Source organism: Pleurodeles waltl, chromosome 4_1, assembly GCF_031143425.1.
Source record: "Pleurodeles waltl isolate 20211129_DDA chromosome 4_1, aPleWal1.hap1.20221129, whole genome shotgun sequence".
In the NCBI taxonomy this organism is placed as follows: Eukaryota; Metazoa; Chordata; class Amphibia; order Caudata; family Salamandridae; genus Pleurodeles; species Pleurodeles waltl.
The window spans coordinates 992,869,999-992,892,140 of NC_090442.1; the positions used below are offsets into that span (position 1 = coordinate 992,869,999).

At 48.8% G+C, this 22,142-nt stretch overlaps 1 protein-coding gene across 2 annotated transcripts in view; it reads left to right on the forward strand.

Annotated features, from left to right (window-relative positions):
• The window catches only part of LAMB1 (laminin subunit beta 1), a 728,031-nt gene that overhangs the window by 310,385 nt on the left and 395,504 nt on the right, over positions 1-22,142 (forward strand). For both annotated transcript variants that reach the window (XM_069229822.1, XM_069229821.1), the window contains 2 exons: positions 8,683-8,810; positions 8,918-9,041. In XM_069229822.1, coding sequence (XP_069085923.1) covers positions 8,683-8,810; positions 8,918-9,041 — 252 coding nt within the window. The remainder of the gene's footprint in view (positions 1-8,682; positions 8,811-8,917; positions 9,042-22,142) is intronic.

A 22,142-nucleotide genomic window follows, 5' to 3' on the forward strand; every position in this document is an offset into this window, starting at 1 on the left:
GTGGCAGGCTGCTAAAACTAGTCAGCCTACACAGATAGTCGGTTAAGTTTCAGGGGGCACCTCTAAGGTGCCCTCTGGGGTGTATTTTACAATAAAATGTACACTGGCATCAGTGTGCATTTATTGTGCTGAGAAGTTTGATACCAAACTTCCCAGTTTTCAGTGTAGCCATTATGGTGCTGTGGAGTTCGTGTTTGACAGACTCCCAGACCATATACTCTTATGGCTACCCTGCACTTACAATGTCTAAGGTTTTGTTTAGACACTGTAGGGGTACCATGCTCATGCACTGGTACCCTCACCTATGGTATAGTGCACCCTGCCTTAGGGCTGTAAGGCCTGCTAGAGGGGTGTCTTACCTATACTGCATAGGCAGTGAGAGGCTGGCATGGCACCCTGAGGGGAGTGCCATGTCGACTTACTCGTTTTGTCCTCACTAGCACACACAAGCTGGCAAGCAGTGTGTCTGTGCTGAGTGAGAGGTCTCCAGGGTGGCATAAGACATGCTGCAGCCCTTAGAGACCTTCCTTGGCATCAGGGCCCTTGGTACTAGAAGTACCAGTTACAAGGGACTTATCTGGATGCCAGGGTCTGCCAATTGTGGATACAAAAGTACAGGTTAGGGAAAGAACACTGGTGCTGGGGCCTGGTTAGCAGGCCTCAGCACACTTTCAATTGTAAACATAGCATCAGCAAAGGCAAAAAGTCAGGGGGCAACCATGCCAAGGAGGCATTTCCTTACAAGTCCTAACTAGGGAGAACAGGGCCTCTCAAGCCCTGTCTCCAAACATAATAGTCAGGGATGCTGGTTCCCTCACAGGAGGGACCAACCTCTCTGAAATCACTGAGGATAATCCCAGTGAAGAGGACATCCAGTTAGCCAGGATGGCCAAAAGATTGGCTTTGGAAAGACAGATCCTAGCCATAGAAAGGGAAAGACAAGAGATGGGCCTAGGACCCATCAATGGTGGCAGCAACATAACTAGGGTCAGAGATTCTCCTGACATGTTGAAAATCCCTAAAGGGATTGTAACTAAATATGAAGATGGTGATGACATCACCAAATGGTTCATAGCTTTTGAGAGGGCTTGTGTAACCAGAAAAGTGAACAAATCTCACTGGGGTGCTCTCCTTTGGGAAATGTTCACTGGAAAGTGTAGAGATAGACTCCTCACACTCTCTGGAAAAGATGCAGAATCTTATGACCTCATGAAGGGAACCCTGATTGAGGACTTTGGATTCTCCACTGAGGAGTATAGGATTAGATTCAGGGGGGCTCAAAAATCCTCGAGCCAGACCTGGGTTGATTTTGTAGACTACTCAGTGAAAACACTGGATGGCTGGATTCAAGGCAGTGGTGTAAATAATTATGATGGGCTGTACAATTTATTTGTGAAAGAACACCTGTTAAGTAATTGTTTCAATGATAAACTGCATCAGCATCTGGTAGACCTAGGACCAATTTCTCCCCAAGAATTGGGAAAGAAGGCAGACCATTGGGTCAAGACTAGGGTGACCAAGACTTCCACAGGGGGTGACCAAAAGAAAGGGGTCACACAGCCTCCCCAGGGGAAGGGTGGTGAGACAGCCAAAAACAAAAATAGTAAAGAGTCTTCTACAGGCCCCCAAAAACCTGCACAGGAGGGTGGGCCCAGAGCCTCTTCACAAACCAATTTTGGGTACAAGGGTAAAAACTTTGATCCCAAAAAGGCCTGGTGTCTTAGCTGTAATCAGCCTGGACACCAAACTGGAGACGAGGCCTGTCCCAAGAAAACTACTACTTCTAACTCCACTCCAGCTAACACTGGAATGGCTAGTCTCCAAGTGGGATCAACAGTGTGCCCAGAGCAAATCAGGTGTCGCACTGAAGCTACATTAGTCTCTGAGGGTGGGGTGGATTTAGCCACACTGGCTGCCTGGCCTCCTAACATGCAAAAATACAGGCAGCAGCTCTTAATTAATGGGACAAGTGTAGAAGGCCTGAGGGATACAGGTGCCAGTGTCACCATGGTGACAGAGAAACTGGTTTCCCCTGGTCAATACCTGGCTGGACAAACGTATCCAGTCACCAGCGCTGACAATCAGACTAAAGTACATCCCATGGCTATGGTAACTTTAGAGTGGGGAGGGGTCAATGGCCTGAAACAGGTGGTGGTCTCCTCAAATATCCCAGTAGACTGTTTGCTTGGAAATGACCTGGAGTCCTCAGCATGGGCTGAGATAGAACTGAAAACCCATGCAGCCATGCTGGGTATCCCTGAACTGGTGTGTGTCAAGACAAGGGCACAGTGCAAGGCTCAGGGTGAAAAAGTAGAGCTGGAGTCTGGAAAAAGGGCCCAGCCTACCAAGAGAAAAGGAAAGCCAGCTGGGAAACCAGCTGCAACACAACAACAAAAAGAGGACCTCTCTTCTCAGGAAGAAGTCCTGCCCTCTGAGGGAACTGAGCCTATGGAGTTAGAACCTTATCAGGTTGAGCTCTTAGGCCCAGGGGGACCCTCAAGGGAGCAGTTGTGTAAGGGGCAAGAAACCTGTCCCTCTCTTGAAGGCCTTAGGCAGCAAGCTGCTGAAGAGTCCAATGGCAAGAAAACTGGAACACATAGGGTCTATTGGGAAGATGGGCTCCTGTACACTGAGGCAAGAGATCCCAAACTTGGTGCCACTAGGAGAGTGGTAGTGCCTCAGGAGTTCAGAGAGTTCATACTGACCTTAGCCCATGATATTCCCCTTGCTGGGCATTTGGGACAAACCAAGACGTGGGAGAGACTAGTCAACCACTTCTACTGGCCCAATATGTCCCAGAAAGTTAAGGAGTTTTGTGTCTCCTGTACCACCTATCAAGCCAGTGGTAAGACAGGTGGACAGCCAAAGGCCCCCCTCATTCCACTTCCAGTGGTGGGGGTCCCCTTTGAAAGAGTGGGTGTGGACATAGTGGGTCCACTTGAACCTCCCACAGCCTCAGGAAATATGTACATCCTAGTAGTAGTGGATCATGCTACTAGGTATCCTGAAGCTATTCCCCTTAGGTCGACTACTGCCCCTGCAGTAGCCAAGGCCCTCATTGGTATCTTTACCAGAGTGGGCTTCCCTAAGGAGGTGGTGTCTGACAGAGGTACCAACTTCATGTCAGCATACCTGAAACACATGTGGAATGAGTGTGGAGTGACTTATAAATTCACTACACCCTACCATCCACAAACTAATGGCCTTGTTGAGAGATTCAACAAGACATTAAAGGGCATGATCATGGGGCTCCCAGAAAAACTCAAAAGGAGATGGGATGTCCTCTTGCCATGTCTGTTTTTCGCTTACAGAGAGGTGCCTCAGAAGGGAGTAGGATTCTCACCCTTTGAACTTCTGTTTGGCCACCCTGTAAGGGGACCACTAGCTCTTGTGAAAGAAGGCTGGGAGAGACCTCTTCATGAGCCTAAACAAGACATAGTGGACTATGTACTTGGCCTTCGCTCAAGGATGGCAGAGTACATGGAAAAGGCAAGTAAAAACCTTGAGGCCAGCCAACAGCTCCAGGAGTTTTGGTATGACCAAAAGGCTGCACTGATTGAATTTCAACCAGGGCAGAAAGTCTGGGTTTTGGAGCCTGTGGCTCCCAGGGCACTTCAGGACAAATGGAGTGGCCCTTACCCAGTGCTAGAGAGGAAGAGTCAGGTCACCTACCTGGTGGACCTGGGCACAAGCAGGAGCCCCAAGAGGGTGATCCATGTGAACCGCCTTAAGCTCTTCCATGACAGGGCTGATGTGAATCTGTTAATGGTAACAGATGAGGATCAGGAAGCTGAGAGTGAGCCTCTCCCTGATCTTCTGTCATCAAACCCTAATGATGGGTCACTAGATGGAGTGATCTATTCAGACACCCTCTCTGGCCAACAGCAATCTGACTGTAGGAAAGTCCTGCAGGAGTTTGCTGAGCTCTTTTCCCTAACCCCTGGTCAGACCCACCTGTGTACCCATGATGTGGACACAGGAGACAGCATGCCTGTCAAAAACAAAATATTCAGACAGTCTGATCAAGTTAAGGAAAGCATCAAGGTGGAAGTCCACAAGATGCTGGAATTGGGAGTAATTGAGCGCTCTGACAGCCCCTGGGCTGGCCCAGTGGTCTTAGTCCCCAAACCTCACACCAAAGATGGAAAGAGAGAGATGAGGTTTTGTGTGGACTACAGAGGACTTAATTCTGTCACCAAGACAGATGCCCATCCCATTCCTAGAGCCGATGAACTGATAGACAAATTAGGTGCTGCCAAATTCTTAAGTACCTTTGACTTAACAGCAGGGTACTGGCAAATCAAAATGGCACCTGGAGCAAAAGAAAAGACAGCATTCTCCACACCTGATGGGCATTATCAGTTCACTGTTATGCCCTTTGGTTTAAAGAATGCCCCTGCCACCTTCCAAAGTTTGGTGAATCAAGTCCTTGCTGGCTTGGAGTCCTTTAGTGCAGCTTATCTTGACGATATTGCTGTCTTTAGCTCCAACTGGCAGGATCACCTGGTCCACCTGAAGAAGGTTTTGAAGGCTCTGCAATCTGCAGGCCTCTCTATCAAGGCATCCAAATGCCAGATAGGGCAGGGAACTGTGGTTTACTTGGGACACCTTGTAGGTGGAGGCCAAGTTCAGCCACTCCAGCCTAAGATCCAGACTATTCTGGACTGGGCAGCTCCAAAAACCCAGACTCAAGTCAGGGTATTCCTTGGCTTGACTGGGTACTATAGGAGGTTTGTGAAGGGATATGGATCCATTGTGACAGCCCTCACAGAACTCACCTCCAAGAAAATTCCCAAGAAGGTAAACTGGACTGTAGAATGCCAACAGGCCTTTGACACCCTGAAACAAGCCATGTGCACAGCACCAGTTCTAAAAGCTCCAGATTACTCCAAGCAGTTCATTGTGCAGACAGATGCCTCTGAACATGGGATAGGGGCAGTTTTGTCCCAAACAAATGATGATGGCCTTGACCAGCCTGTTGCTTTCATTAGCAGGAGCTTACTCCCCAGGGAGCAGCGTTGGAGTGCCATTGAGAGGGAGGCCTTTGCTGTGGTTTGGTCCCTGAAGAAGCTGAGACCATACCTCTTTGGTACTCACTTCCTAGTTCAGACTGACCACAGACCTCTCAGATGGCTGATGCAAATGAAAGGTGAAAATCCAAAACTGTTGAGGTGGTCCATCTCCCTACAGGGAATGGACTTTATAGTGGAACACAGACCTGGGACTGCCCATGCCAATGCAGATGGCCTTTCCAGGTTCTTCCACTTAGAAAATGAAGACTCTCTTGGGAAAGGTTAGTCTCATCCTCTTTCGTTTGGGGGGGGGGGGGGGTTGTGTAAGGAAATGCCTCCTTGGCATGGTTACCCCCTGACTTTTTGCCTTTGCTGATGCTATGTTTTGAATCGAAAGTGTGCGGAGGCCTGCTAACCAGGCCCCAGCACCAGTGTTCTTTCCCTAACCTGTACTTTTGATTCCACAATTGGCACACCCTGGCATCCAGGTAAGTCCCTTGTAACTGGTACCTCTAGTACCAAGGGCCATGATGCCAGGGAAGGTTTCTAAGGGCTGCAGCATATCTTATGCCACCCTAGGGATCCCTCACTCAGCACAGACACACTGCTTGCCAGCTTGTGTGTGCTGATGAGAACAAAACGAGTAAGTCGACATGGCACTCCCCTCAGGGTGCCATGCCAACCTCACACTGCCTATGCAGTATAGATAAGTCACCCCTCTAGTAGGCCTTACAGCCCTAAGGCAGGGTGCACTATACCATAGGTGAGGGCACCAGTGCATGAGCACTGTGCCCCTACAGTGTCTAAGCCAAACCTTAGACATTGTAAGTGCAGGGTAGCCATAAGAGTATATGGTCTGGGAGTCTGTCAAACACGGACTCCACAGCACCATAATGGCTACACTGACAACTGGGAAGTTTGGTATCAAACTTCTCAGCACAATAAATGCACACTGATGCCAGTGTACATTTTATTGTAAAATACACCCCAGAGGGCACCTTAGAGGTGCCCCCTGAAACCTAATCCAACTACCCGTGTAGGCTGACTGGTTCTAGCAGCCTGCCACACTTGAGACATGTTGCTGGCCACATGGGGAGAGTGCCTTTGTCACTCTGTGGCCTGTAACAAAGCCTGCACTGGGTGGAGATGCTATCACCTCCCCCAGGCAGGAGCTGTAACACCTGGCGGTGAGCCTCAAAGGCTTACCCCCTTTGTTCCAGCACCGCAGGGCACTCCAGCTAGTGGAGTTGCCCGCCCCCTCCGGCCACGGCCCCACTTTTGGCGGCAAGGCCGGAGGAGATAGTGAGAATAACAAGGAGGAGTCACTGGCCAGTCAGGACAGCTCCTAAGGTGTCCTGAGCTGAAGTGACTCTAACTTTTAGAAATTCTCCATCTTGCAGATGGAGGATTCCCCCAATAGGGATAGGAATGTGACCCCCTCCCCTTGGGAGGAGGCACAAAGAGGGTGTACCCACCCTCAGGGCTAGTAGCCATTGGCTACTAACCCCCCAGACCTAAACACGCCCTTAAATTTAGTATTTAAGGGCTCCCCTGAACCTAAGAATTTAGATTCCTGCAACTTACAGTAGAAGAGGACTGCTGAGCTGAAAAACCCCTGCAGAAGAAGAAGAAAGAAGACACCAACTGCTTTGGCCCCAGTCCTACCGGCCTGTCTCCTGTCTTCTAAAGAAACCTGCTCCAGCGACGCTTTCCCCAGGACCAGCGACCTCTGAATCCTCAGAGGACTGCCCTGCTTCAAGAGGAACCAGAAACTCCCGAGGACAGCGGCCCTGTTCCAAAAAGACTGCAACTTTGTTTCAGAGGAGCAGATTTAAAGACCCCTGCAAATCCCCGCAAGAAGCGTGAGACTTGCCACACTGCACCCGGCGACCCCGACTCGACTGGTGGAGAACCAACACCTCAGGGAGGACCCTCCGGCGACTCCGAGACCGTGAGTAACCAAAGTTGTCCCCCCCCTGAGCCCCCACAACGACCCCTGCAGAGGGAATCCCGAGGCTCCCCCTGACCGCGACTGCCTGACTCTAAAATCCCGACGGCTAGAAAAGACCATGCACTCGCAGCTCCCAGCACCTGAAGGATCGGAACTTCAGTGCAGGAGTGACCCCCAGGAGGCCCTCTCCCTTGCCCAGGTGGTGGCTACCCCGAGGAGCCCCCCCCTTGCCTGCCTGCACCGCTGAAGAGACCCCTTGGTCTCCCATTGATTTACATTGCGAACCCGACGCTTGTTTGCACACTGCACCCGGCCGCCCCAGTGCCGCTGAGGGTGTACTTTTTGTGTGAACTTGTGTCCCCCCCGGTGCCCTACAAAACCCCCCTGGTCTGCCCCCCGAAGACGCGGGTACTTACCTGCTGGTAGACTGGAACCGGGGCACCCCCTTCTTTCCATTGAAGCCTATGCGTTTTGGGCACCACTTTGAACTCTGCACCTGACTGGCCCTGAGCTGCTGGTGTGGTGACTTTGGGGTTGCTCTGAACCCCCAACGGTGGGCTACCTTGGACCCCAATTTGAACCCCGTGGGTGGTTTACTTACCTGCAAGAACTAACATTACTTTACCTCCCCCAGGAACTGTGAAAATTGCACTGTGTCCACTTTTAAAACAGCTAAATGTGTTTTATGTAAAAAGTATATATGCTATTGTGATTATTCAAAGTTCCTAAAGTACTTACCTGCAATACCTTTCAAATGAGATATTACATGTAGAATTTGAACCTGTGGTTCTTAAAATAAACTAAGAAAAGATATTTTTCTATAACAAAAACCTACTGGCCTGGAATTGTTTCTGAGTGTGTGTTCCTCATTTATTTCCTGTGTGTATGTACAACAAATGCTTAACACTACTCCTTTGATAAGCCTACTGCTCGACCACACTACCACAAAATAGAGCATTAGTATTATCTCTTTTTGCCACTATCTTACCTCTAAGGGGAACCCTTGGACTCTGTGCATACTATTCCTTACTTTGAAATAGTGCATACAGAGCCAACTTCCTACAATCAGTTACAAACTCGTACTGAAATGTATTAAGGAAGCCAAAAAAGACCTAACCTGCAAGTTATAGCTCTTACAGCTGGTACATTTGTAATAAGTATTAGAGGATAAACAGGCATGATTTGTGAGCAGGGCTCTTAAAAGAAGTTATGGCCCATGTTCTGTGGAAGCAGATAATCTGTAGAAGTCTCCAGATTGTACCCAAGTGGCAACAGTTATGCTGTTCTTTAAAAGCCCTCTTCCACAGATATTGGATCACGTTGCAGGGTTGGCCTATACTAGGGGGGAAAGGTCTTTAATAACCAGTATAGTCTGAATCAAAAGGGCACACTGAGGGTAGAACGTTCTAAATTAAACAAAAGAAAAGCACAGCGATAAATATTGGAGCTAAATGCCTATGCCACTCATTTTCGACCTCGGATACTCTTAATGTCTTCAGAGAAGCTCATATCATTCTAGTGTTCCTGATCTAGTGAATCTTGTCATATACTTGCTCTTTCCTCTTTTCCTTCCTTTAAGTCGTGCTAATGTAACTGTAAAGAATAATGTTGAAATGCCAGCAGCTGGTGACTTAAATTGCAAGCAATACATCTGGACTGATGTATTAAAGAGTATTGCCTTAGGACATGGAATACAAGCTAATTAGACTATCCTTTCAGTTGCCAGAACAGTGGGAAGAGGCTGTGATCACAGTAATTCGCCCAGGTGAAATTCTTACCAGCAGCAGATGTGGAAATACCGTTCCTGATGATGATAATCAAGTTGTGTCTTTGCCGCCAAGTTCAAGGTCAGTAGGAAATGGCTACATTACCTTCAACTACTCTGGTGTTCTACACACTGTGTAGTGTGGTTTTTATTGCTGTTTACCACAGTTAATACTGTTTTTTCCCTTAGATATGTTGTCCTTCCACGACCAGTTTGCTTTGAAAAGGGACTGAATTATACCATTCGCCTAGAGTTGCCACGATATTCCTCATTGAATTTTGATGTTGAAAACCCGTACACACTGATAGATTCGGTAAGTATAATTCGCTTTAGTGCTGTTACCTATGTAAACACACTATGTAAACCTAATTCGGCAGCCTTTTATTTTAGAACTCTAATGGTCGACTCCGGGTTCAATGTATACAGATGTCTTTAAATATTTTGAATGTTACAGAAACAGGGTTGTCAAATGTGTACAATAATCCATTTATGGCCAGTACAAAGGTTTATTTAATAGCTACTTTTGGCAGGTGTCGTGGTAGTTAATTTTTTTTATGGGCCATGTAAAATCATGCTTTGCACATTTCAGTACTGATACACAGCTGCCAGGTTTCCCTTGTCCATTCAGAGTGTGCTTGTCCAGTCCAGGTTTATTTCTTTGAGTTCTGAGACTTGTAGTACTGTTTCATAGTGAAATAAACACGACTACAAGTACCAGAATTCAAAAAAGAAACCTAGATTGGGGCAGCACATTATACATGGATGTTGCAAACTGAGACTTGTAGTACTGTTTCATAGTGAAATAAACACGACTACAAGTACCAGAATTCAAAAAAGAAACCTAGATTGGGGCAGCACATTATACATGGATGTTGCAAACCTGACAGGTCCCCTACCATTATTTTAAGGATAGCTTTCTAAATTATTACATACTTTGTTTTGAGATTATTCATGCGTTGTGCTATTTTGCTGCTTCTATGCGAGTTGCACCAGATTTTGCTAATTGTGTTTCTCTCAAGTTGGATTTGTTTTGCCATCTCATACGGATGAAGTAACGGTCCTGAGTGGGTTTGGTGCTCAAGGCATTCTTCGTAGCTCTGAAGTTTTCTCCACTCCTTTGGTAAGATAGTGCTAGTATTTTCCCAAAACTGCACAGTTGTCTTTGAATACCTAAAGGTACACTCAGCCCATCCATACAAAGGAGCAGGATATGGGCCAATTAACAGGTCACTGTGCTAGAACGTCTCGTTTATACCTGTCCATATAGTGGCAGTCAAATTCATTCAAGCTGACAGGCAGCCTTTCAAGAATGGGAAGTGAACCACAATGCTGGCAGATCACTTACTGGTACATGTTCTCAATGGATGTGTCATGTGGAAGGATGAATGTGAATGCTTTATAAGTGGAGACAAGGAGCACTTTTGTGAGGGATGGCCACAGAAAACCTTTGTTTAATGGCATGTGTGGCTGTAGATACACATGCTCTGCATACGTCTGCCATCTAATGTTGGGTTCGGATGTGTACAAGTTGTTTTTCTTCGAAGAATCTTCTGGAGTCACAAGGTAAAGTGACCCCTTCTCTGAGTGATGGTGTACATGGACATCAACTCCACTGTTAAATCGTTTTTTTTTTTTTTTTTTTTGCCGTCATGCTTGGAAATGTTCTTGGTGCTCCTGTTCGAGACCACTTCAATCTCCGTTTGGACCATTGTACACAACCGTACGTGTCGGTATTGTTTTAGTTCGTGTTCATAACCATCCATCAAAAACAGAAAGAAAATCATTTGGAACCAGAATATAATGGGCTGCTGATGGAGGGGGCTCATTTTTGGCTCTGTCACAGATGCCATGTGTAAGGAAATGCCTCCTTGGCATGGTTACCCCCTGACTTTTTGCCTTTGCTGATGCTATGTTTTGAATTGAAAGTGTGCTGAGGTCTGCTAACCAGGCCCCAGCACCAGTGTTCTTTCCCTAACCTGTACTTTTGATTCCCCAATTGGCACACCCTGGCATCCAGATAAGTCCCTTGTAACTGGTACCTCTGGTACCAAGGGCCCTGATGCCAGGGAAGGTCTCTAAGGGCTGCAGCATATATTATGCCACCCTAGAGACCCCTCACTCAGCACAGACACACTGCTTACCAGCTTGTGTGTGCTAGTGAGAACAAAATGAGTAAGTGGACATGGCACTCCCCTCAGGGTGCCATGCCAACCTCTCACTGCCTATGCAGTATAGGTAAGACACCCCTCTAGCAGGCCTTACAGCCCTAAGGCAGGGTGCACTATACCATAGGTGAGGGTACCAGTGCATGAGCACTGTGCCCCTACAGTGTCTAAGCAAAACCTTAGACATTGTAAGTGCAGGGTAGCCATAAGAGTATATGGTCTGGGAGTCTGTTTTACACGAACTCCACAGCACCATAATGGCTACACTGAAAACTGGGAAGTTTGGTATCAAACTTCTCAGCACAATAAATGCACACTGATGCCAGTGTACATTTTATTGTAAAATACACCACAGAGGGCACCTTAGAGGTGCCCCCTGAAACTTAACCGACTATCTGTGTAGGCTGACTGGTTCCAGCAGCCTGCCACACTAGAGACATGTTGCTGGCCCCATGGGGAGAGTGCCTTTGTCACTCTGAGGCCAGTAACAAAGCCTGCACTGGGTGGAGATGCTAACACCTCCCCCAGGCAGGAGCTGTAACACCTGGCGGTGAGCCTCAAAGGCTCACCCCTTTGTCACAGCACCGCAGGACACTCCAGCTTAGTGGAGTTGCCCGCCCCCTCCGGCCACGGCCCCCACTTTTGGCGGCAAGGCTGGAGGAAACAAATAAAGCAACAAGGAGGAGTCACTGGCCAGTCAGGACAGCCCCTAAGGTGTCCTGAGCTGAAGTGACTCTAACTTTTAGAAATCCTCCATCTTGCAGATGGAGGATTCCCCCAATAGGATTAGGGATGTGACCCCCTCCCCTTGGGAGGAGGCACAAAGAGGGTGTACTCACCCTCAGGGCTAGTAGCCATTGGCTACTAACCCCCAGACCTAAACACGCCCTTAAATTTAGTATTTAAGGGCTCTCCCTGAACCTAGAAACGAGATTCCTGCAACTACAAGAAGAAGGACTGCTGAGCTGACAAACCCCTGCAGAGGAAGAACAGGAGACACCAACTGCCTTGGCCCCAGACTTACCGGCCTGTCTCCTGCCTTCCAAAGAAACCTGCTCCAGCGATGCTTTCTAAGGGACCAGCGACCTCTGAATCCTCTGAGGACTGCCCTGCTTCGAAAAAGACAAGAAACTCCTGAGGACAGCGGCACTGCTCCAAAAGAACTGCAACTTTGTTACAAGGAGCAGATTTAAAGACCCCCTGCAACTCCCCGCAAGAAGCGTGAGACTTGCAACACTGCACCCGGCGACCCCGACTCGACTGGTGGAGAACAACCAACTCAGGGAGGACCCTCCGGCGACTCTACGACTGTGAGTAACCAAAGTTCTCCCCCCTGAGCCCCCACAGCGACGCCTGCAGAGGGAATCCCCAGGCTCCCCCTGACCGCGACTGTCCGAACTCCATTTCCCGACGGCTGGAAAAGACCCTGCACCCGCAGCCCCCAGCCCCTAAAGAAACGGAACTTCTGTGCAGGAGTGACCCCCAGGAGGCCCTCTCCCTTGCCCAGGTGGTGGCTACCCCGAGGAGCACCCCCTTGCCTGCCTGCATCGCTGAAGAGACCCCTTGGTCTCCCATTGAAACCTGAAGGAAACCCGACGCGTGTTTGCACACTGCACCCGGCCGCCCCCGCGCTGCTGAGGGTGTACTTTCTGTGCTACTTTGTGTCCCCCCCTGGTCTGCCCTCCGAAGACGCGGGTACTTACCTGCTGGCAGACTGGAACCGGGGCACCCCCTTCTCTCCTTTATAGCCTATGTGTTTTGGGCACCTCTTTGACCTTTGCACCTGACCGGCCCTGAGCTGCTGGTGTGATAACTTTGGGGTTGCTCTGAACCCCCAACGGTGGGCTACCTTGGACCAAAAACTCAAACCTGTAAGTGACTTACTTACCTGTGAAAACTAACAATAACTTACCTCCCCAGGAACTGTGAAAATTGCACTGTGTCCACTTTTAAAACAGCTTATTGTGTTTTATGTAAAAAGTATACATGCTAAAGTAATGATTCAAAGTTCCTAGAGTAATTACCTGCAATACCTTTCAAAAGAGCTATTACATGTAAAAATTTTAACCTGTGGTTCTTAAAATAAACTAAGAAAATATATTTTTCTATAACAAAACCTATTTGCTGGATTTGTCTCTGAGTGTGTGTACCTCATTTATTGTCTATGTGTATGTACAACAAATGCTTAACACTACTCCTTGGATAAGCCTACTGCTCGACCACACTACCACAAAATAGAGCATTAGTATAATCTCTTTTTGCCACTATCTTACCTCTAAGGGGAACCCTTGGACTCTGTTTCATGCTATTCCTTACTTTGAAATAGCACATACAGAGCCAACTTCCTACACCATGCTAAAAACCTGCATGCAGATCTACATTCGGTTTGCAACCTCTGCCTGTCTCCCGATCACAACGAGTAGAGTTGCGGGGCCTGTCGATCGTTCTGATGCAAAAAGACATTGCAGGGTCATTGAGAGCTTTGGAAAGAAGTGCAGTGCAACACACGTAGACCACACTCCATCTTCATCAGCTGAGCTTTATCATCAACATACAGAAATCACACCTTCAACTTTCACAGATCCAGTCATAACTAGGAGTTACATGCAACACACAGCTACGACTACCTTACCCAAAGGCAGTCAGTTTTGAAAATATCACAATCCTGCTGCAGCAGGTCTACCCCAATTAACAGATAAACAGTAAGAACAGTTTAGAGGATCTTGGGTATGATGGCAACTTGTACTGCAATAGTACCACATGCAAGACTGCACATGCGTCTGCTGCAGGAGTGTCTGGCAAGTCAGGGGTTTCAGTCGCAGGGTCAGATAAAGGATCAAGTGTTGGTAGACAGCCACAATCAATACACTCTGCAGTGGTGGAACACATGGGCGGTAGTTTCTCGACCCTGTTCCCCAGATCACTGTTACATCGGATGCATCTCGGACAGGATGGGAGGCTCGCCTACAAAATCCAGACTCCAAACACCAAGGGGGTCATTCCGACCCTGGCGGTCCATGACCGCCGGGGACCGCGGAAGCACCGCCAACAGGCTGGCGGTGGTTCCTGGGCCATTTATCGCCGCGGGTCAGAAAAGGGCAACTGCCGGTTTACCCCTGGCCCAGGGAATCCTCCATGGCGGCGCTGCTTGCAGCACCGCCATGGGGATTCCGACCGCCATCCTGTTCCTGCCGGTAAAGGATGGCGGGAACGGGTGTCGTGGGGCCCCTGCACTGCCCATGCCACTGGCATGGGCAGTGCAGGGGCCCCCTAACAGGGCCCCATAAAGATTTTCAGTGTCTGCTTTGCAGACACTGAAAATCACGACGGGTGCCACTGCACCCGTCGCACCCCTTCAACTCCGCCTGCTCCATTTGGAGCTGGCTTCATTGTTGAAGGGGGTTTCCCGTTGGGCCGGCGGGCGGCCTTCTGGCAGTCGCCCGCCGGCCCAGCGGGAAAGCCAGAATGGCCGCCGCGGTCTTTTGACCGCGGTGCGGTCATTCGGCGGTTCCCGCCAGGCGGGCGGCTCCCGCCGCCCGCCGGGGTCAGAATGACCCCCCCCAAGTCTTGCACTTCATATAGTTGGAACTTCGAGCCTTTCATCTACTACTCAAAGCTTTCCTAGTTCATTTAACAGGCAAGGTTGTTCTGGTCTGGACAGAGAACACAGCCATGATGTTTTATTTGCAGAACCAGGAGGGGGCACATTCTATACAGTTATCACACCTGTCTCAGACAATCTAGCATTAGGTAATAAGACACTGTATTCACTTTTTAGTGGAATACCTCAATAATCCCAGGGATGGACAACCACTTTGCAGACCTCCTCAGCAGGATACAGCAACAAGTCCACGAATGAGAACTCCACTCCTGAGTCCTCCTTCCATACTTTCACAGGTGGGGGATTTCCACACATAGACTTGTTCGCAATTGTAAACAGTGCAAAATGGCCAAACCTTGCCTCCAGGCTCCCACAGCCACTATCCAAGGCCAGTGCTCTATGGATGAATTAGTCTGGGATATCTGCCTATGCTTCCCCACCTCTCCCTCTTCTTCTATTTGTGGTCCAGAAGCTCAGGCAGACGTCTCTCACACTCATTCTAGTACCTCCCACTTGGGCACGACAACCATGATACACCACGCTACTCAAACTATTAGTAGTACCCCACAAGAAGCTTCCCCTACATCCAGAATTTCTCACTCAGAACCATGGACAAATCTGGCATCCAAATCCCAAAGAACTCAATCATGCGATTTGGCTCCTGAAGTCAGAGTTGGGATTCTTGAATCTTCCTCCGGAGTACAAGACCATTCTTAAGGAAGCACGCAAACCCACCACTAGAGCATACTATGCTGCTAAGTGGAAAAGATTTGTTTTCTATTATTGTGACAAACATATTGAACAATTTATAGCAACTGTTAAAGATACTGTCTGCTATTTACTTCATTTACAAACTTGTGGCCTAGCATGCACTTCAATATGTCTTCACCTTGCAGCAGTAGCTAGACACATGCAAAACAGACATTTATCATTGTTCAAAATATCTTTTGTTAAAGCTTTCATGGTAGGCTTAAATGGTAATTCCTCCCAGAGTGTCTTCTGCACCAGTTTGGAATCTCAACATTGTACTCGCTAGGCTTATGGGGCCACCATTTGAACTATTGCGTAACTGTCCACTACATGTTCGGTCCTGAAAGGTAGCTTTTTTAATATCAGTCGCCTCACTAAGACATGTTGGTGAGCTTCAGACATTAACTTTGTAAGAACCATTTTTTTAAAACATAAGGATAGGGTAGTCCTACGGACCAACCCATAATTCATACCCAAGGTGGGTTCTGCATTTCACCTGGACCAAGCAGTTGAATTACTAGTTTTCTTTCCACAGCCTGAGTCAGCTGCAGAAAGAGCTCTGCACACATTAGATGTGAAATGAGCTTTAATGTATTATATTAACAGAACTAAAGTTTTGTAAAACTAAACAACTCTTTGTTGCTTTCTCGCCTCCCCACACAGGAAAGGCTATATCTAAAGCAGGTATCTCAAGATGGATAATTAAATGTATCCTATCTTGTTACGCCAAAGCTAAATGAAGTTTGCCCACACCCCCTAGAGTACACAACTCATAGAATAGGAACATCTATGGCTTTCCTGGGTAACATACCATTAGCTGAAATTTGTAAAGCAGCTACATGGTCAACTCCACACACTTTTACTAAACACTACTGTGTGGATGCATCAGCACGTCAACAAGCAAATGTTGGACAGGCAGTGCTTTGTACTCTTTTTAAGACAACACCACCACCCATGGATTAGCCACAACTTGATGGCGGGCACTGCTTTAGAGTCTATGCAGAGCATGTGTATCTACAGCCACACTTGCCATCAAATGGATTATGTCACTTACCCTGTAAGCATCCGTTTGTGGCATGTAGTGCGGTAGATTCACATGCGCCCGCCCTCCTCTCCAGAAACCAGGGGACATTGTAGTATACATTTATATCTTATATGCATGGACATCTGTAAGGAAATGCCTCCTTGGCATGGTTACCCCCTGACTTTTTGCCTTTGCTGATGCTATGTTTTGATTTAAAAGTGTGCTGAGGCCTGCTAACCAGGCCCCAGCACCAGTGTTCTTTCCCTAACCTGTACTTTTGTATCCACAATTGGCACACCCTGGCATCCAGGTAAGTCCCTTGTAACTGGTACCCCTGGTACCAAGGGCCCTGATGCCAGGGAAGGTCTCTAAGGGCTGCAGCATATCTTATGCCACCATGGGGACCCCTCACTCAGCACAGACACACTGCTTGCCAGCTTGTGTGTGCGGGTGAGGACAAAACGAGTAAGTCGACATGGCACTCCCCTCAGGGTGCCATGCCAACCTCACACTGCTTATGCAGTATAGATAAGTCACCCCTCTAGCAGGCCTTACAGCCCTAAGGCAGGGTGCACTAATACCATAGGTGAGGGCACCAGTGCATGAGCACTGTGCCCCTACAGTGTCTAAGCCAAACCTTAGACATTGTAAGTGCAGGGTAGCCATAAGAGTATATGGTCTGGGAGTCTGTCAAACACGAACTCCACAGCACCATAATGGCTACACTGAAAACTGGGAAGTTTGGTATCAAACTTCTCAGCACAATAAATGCACACTGATGCCAGTGTAAATTTTATTGTAAAATACACCCCAGAGGGCACCTTAGAGGTGCCCCCTGAAACCTTAACCAACTACCTGTGTAGGCTGACTGGTTCTAGCAGCCTGCCACACTCGAGACATGTTGCTGGCCAAATGGGGAGAGTGCCTTTGTCACTCTGAGGCCAGTAACAAAGCCTGCACTGGGTGGAGATGCTAACACCTCCCCCAGGCAGGAGCTGTAACACCTGGCGGTGAGCCTCAAAGGCTCACCCCCTTTGTTCCAACACCACAGGGCACTCCAGCTAGTGGAGTTGCCCGCCCCCTCCGGTCACGGCCCCACTTTTGGCGGCAAGGCCGGAGGAAATGATGAGAATAACAAGGAGGAGTCACTGGCCAGTCAGGACAGTCCCTAAGGTGTCCTGAGCTGAAGTGACTCTAACTTTTAGAAATCCTCCATCTTGCAGATGGAGGATTCCCCCAATAGGGATAGGAATGTGATCCCCTCCCCTTGGGAGGAAGCACAAAGAGGGTGTATCCACCCTCAGGGTTAGTAGCCATTGGCTACTAACCCCCCAGACCTAAACACACCCTTACATTTAGTATTTAAGGGCTCCCCTGAACCTAAGAATTTAGATTCCTGCAACTTCCAGAAGAAGAGGACTGCTGAGCTGAAAAACCCCTGCAGAAGAAGAAAGAAGACACCAACTGCTTTGGCCCCAGTCCTACCGGCCTGTCTCCTGCCTTCCAAAGAAACCTGCTCCAGCGACGCTTTCCCCAGGACCAGCGACCTCTGAATCCTCAGAGGACTGCCCTGCTTCCAAGAGACCAAGAAACTCCCGAGAACAGCGGCCCTGTTCAACAAAGACTGCAACTTTGTATCCAGAGGAGCAGATTTAAAGACCCCTGCAATCCCCGCAAGAAGCGTGAGACTTGCAACACTGCACCTGGCGACCCCGACTCGACTGGTGAAGAAACAACGCTACAGGGAGGACCCTCCGGCGACTCAGACTGTGAGTAACCAAAGTTGTCCCCCCCCCTGAGCCCCCACAGCGACGCCTGCAGAGGGAATCCCGAGGCTCCCCCTGACCGCGACTGCCTGACTCTGAAATCCCGATGCCTGGAAGAGACCCTGCACCCGCAGCCCCCAGGACCTGAAGGATCGGAACTCCAGTGCAGGAGTGACCCCCAGGAGGCCCTCTCCCTTGCCTAGGTGGTGGCTACCCCGAGGAGCCCCCCCTTGCCTGCCTGCACCGCTGAAGAGACCCCTTGGTCTCTCATTGAAAACAATTGGAAACCCAACGCTGAGGGTGTACTTTTTGTGCTGACTTGTGTCCCCCCCGGTGCCCCACAAAACCCCCCTGGTCTGCCCTCTGAAGACGCGGGTACTTACCTGCTGGCAGACTGGAACCGGGGCACCCCCTTACCTCCATTGAAGCCTATGTGTTTTGGGCACCTCTTTGACCTCTGCACCTGACCGGCCAAGAGCTGCTGGTGCGGTGACTTTGGGGTTGCTCTGAACCCCCAATGGTGGGCTACCTTGGACCCCAATTTGAACCCCGTAGGTGGTTTACTTACCTGCAAGAACTAACATTACTTTACCTCCCCCACGAACTGTGAAAATTGCACTGTGTCCACTTTTAAAACAGCTAAATGTGTTTTATGTAAAAAGTATATATGCTATTGTGATAGTTCCTAAAGTACTTACCTGCAATACCTTTCAAATGAGATATTACATGTAGAATTTGAACCTGTGGATCTTAAAATAAACTAAGAAAATATATTTTTCTATAACAAAAACCTATTGGCTTGGAATTGTCTCTGAGTGTGTGTTCCTCATTTATTGCCTGTGTGTAGGTACAACAAATGCTTAACACTACTCCTTTGATAAGCCTACTGCTCGACCACACTACCACAAAATAGAGCATTAGTATTATCTCTTTTTGCCACTATCTTACCTCTAAGGGGAACCCTTGGACTCTGTGCATGCTATTCCTTACTTTGAAATAGCACATACAGAGCCAACTTCCTACAACATCTCTTTCTAACACTTTACGGACCTTCCATTCTCACCCAATTGTGGGGTGGGGTCAATGCCCACGTGCACTACCACGGAGAGGAGGGGGTCACTTTACCTCATGACTCCAGAAGATTCTTTGAAGAAAAACACGTTGTACACAGCCAGATCCAACACTAGATGGCAGAAGTATGCAGAGCATGTGAATCTACAGCACTACATACCACGAACAGATACATACAGGGATAATAACATAATCTTTCTTCTTAATCATTTAAACTGGGGAATAGTTTGGTAGTAGTGACATTAAGTATATGAATAGACTATCAAATATTTTTGTTGAAGACCTAGTTTACACAGACCTTTGCTACACTCACCCATGATATCTCTTCCTTACTCTCTGTGGATTTTTTTTTTTCTATATATTCAGCACTATGTTAATTACCAGGAGCAAGGACTCTGCTAACCAGGCCCAAGCACCAGTGTTCTTTCCCTAACCTGTACTTTTGTTTCCACAATTGGCACACCCTGGCATCCAGATAAGTCCCTTGTAACTGGTACCCCTGGTACCAAGGGCCCTGATGCCAGGGAAGGTCTCTAAGGGTTGCAGCATGTCTTATGCCAACCTGGGGACCCCTCACTCATCACAGACACACTGCTTGCCAGCTTGTGTGTGCTAGTGAGGACAAAACGAGTAAGGGTGCCATGCCAACCTCACACTGCCTATGCAGTATAGATAAGTCACCCCTTTAGCAGGCCTTACAGCCCTAAGGCAGGGTGCACTATACCATAGGTGAGGGCACCAGTGCATGAGCACTGTGCCCCTACAGTGTCTAAGCAAAACCTTAGACATTGTAAGTACAGGGTAGACATAGGAGTATATGGTCTGGGAGTCTGTCATGCACGAACTCCACAGCACCATAATGGCTACACAGAAAACTGTGAAGTTTGGTATCAAACTTCTCAGCACAATAAATGCACACTGATGCCAGTGTACATTTCATTGTAACATACACCCCAGAGGCACCTTAGAGGTGCCCCCTGAAACCTTAACCGACTATCCGTGTAGGCTGACTGGTTTTAGCAGCCTGCCACACTAGAGACATGTTGCTGGCCACATGGGGAGAGTGCCTTTGTCACTCTGTGGCCAGTAACAAAGCCTGTACTGGGTGGAGGTGCTTCACACAACCCCCTGCAGGAACTGTAACACCTGGCGGTGAGCCTCAAAGGCTCACCCCCTTTGTTACAGCACCACAGGGCACTCCAGCTAGTGGAGTTGCCCGCCCCCTCCGGCCACGGCCCCACTTTTGGCGGCAAGGCCGGAGGAGATAATGAGAAAAACAATGAGGAGTCACTGGCCAGTCAGGACAGCCCCTAGGGTGTCCTGAGCTGAGGTGGCTCTGACTTTTAGAAATCCTCCATCTTGCAGATGGAGGATTCCCCCAATAGGGATAGGAATGTGACCCCCTCCCCTTGGGAGGAGGCACAAAGAGGGTGTACCCACCCTCAGGGCTAGTAGCCATTGGCTACTAACCCCCCAGACCTAAACACGCCCTTAAATTTAGTATTTAAGGGCTCCCCAGAACCTAGGAACTCAGATTCCTGCAACTAAGAAGAAGAGGACTGCTAAGCTGAAAAACCCTGCAGAGAAGACGGAGACACCAACTGCTTTGGCCCAGTGACCTCTGAATCCTCAGAGGACTGCCCTGCTCTAGAAGGACCAAGAACTCCCGAAGACAGCGGCTCTGTTCACCCAAGACTGCAACTTTGTAACAAAGGAGCAACTTTAAACCAACTTGCGTTTCCCGCCGGAAGCGTGAGACTTGCTACTCTCCACCCGACGCCCCCGGCTCGACTTGTGGAGAACAAACACTTCAGGGAGGACTCCCCGGCGACTGCGAGACCGTGAGTAGCCAGAGTTGCCCCACCTGAACCCCCACAGCGACGCCTGCAGAGGGAATCCCGAGGCACCCCCTGACCGCGACTGCCTGCTCCTCAGATCCCGACGCCTGGTAAAGACTCTGCACCCGCAGCCCCCAGGACCTGAAGGATCCGAACTCCAGTGCAGGAGTGACCCCCAGGAGGCCCTCTCCCTTGCCCAGGTGGTGGCTACCCCAAGGAGCCCCCCCCCCCCCTTGCCTGCCTGCATTGCTGAAGAGATCCCTTGATCTCTCATTGACTTCCATTGAAACCTGAAGGAAACCCGACGCGTGTTCGCACACTGCACCCGGCCGCCATCTTGTTTCCAAGGTTGGCAGGAAACTCTGGGAGCATCTGTGTGGCAAGGCCAGGCAGATGACGTCAGAGCCCCCTCCTGATAGGTGCTGTAGGAAGTTGGCTCTGTATGTGCTATTTCAAAGTAAGGAATAGCATGCACAGAGTCCAAGGGTTCCCCTTAGAGGTAAGATAGTGGCAAAAGAGATAATACTAATGCTCTATTTTGTGGTAGTGTGGTCGAGCAGTAGGCTTATCAAAGGAGTAGTGTTAAGCATTTGTTGTACATACACACAGGCAATAAATGAGGAACACACACTCAGAGACAATTCCAGCCAATAGGTTTTTGTATAGAAAAATATATTTTCTTAGTTTATTTTAAGAACCACAGGTTCAAATTCTACATGTAATATCTCATTTGAAAGGTATTGCAGGTAAGTACTCTAGGAACTTTGAATCATTACTTTAGCATATATACTTTTTACATAAAACACATTTAGCTGTTTTAAAAGTGGACACAGTGCAATTTTCACAGTTCCTGGGGGAGATAAAGTAATGTTAGTTCTTGCAGGTAAGTAAACCACCTACGGGTTTCAGATTGGGGTCCAAGGTAGTCCACCATTGGGGGTTCAGAGCAACCCCAAAGTCACCACACCAGCAGCTCAGGGCCGGTCAGGTGCAGAGGTCAAAGAGGTGCCCAAAACACATTGGCTTCAATGGAGGTAAGGGGGTGCCCCGGTTCCAGTCTGCCAGCAGGTAAGTACCCGCATCTTCGGAGGGAAGACTAGGGGGGGTTTGTAGGGCACCGGGGGGGACACGAGTCAGCACAAAAAGTACACCCTCAGCAGCGCGGGGGCGGCCGGGTGCAGTGTGCGAACACGCGTCGG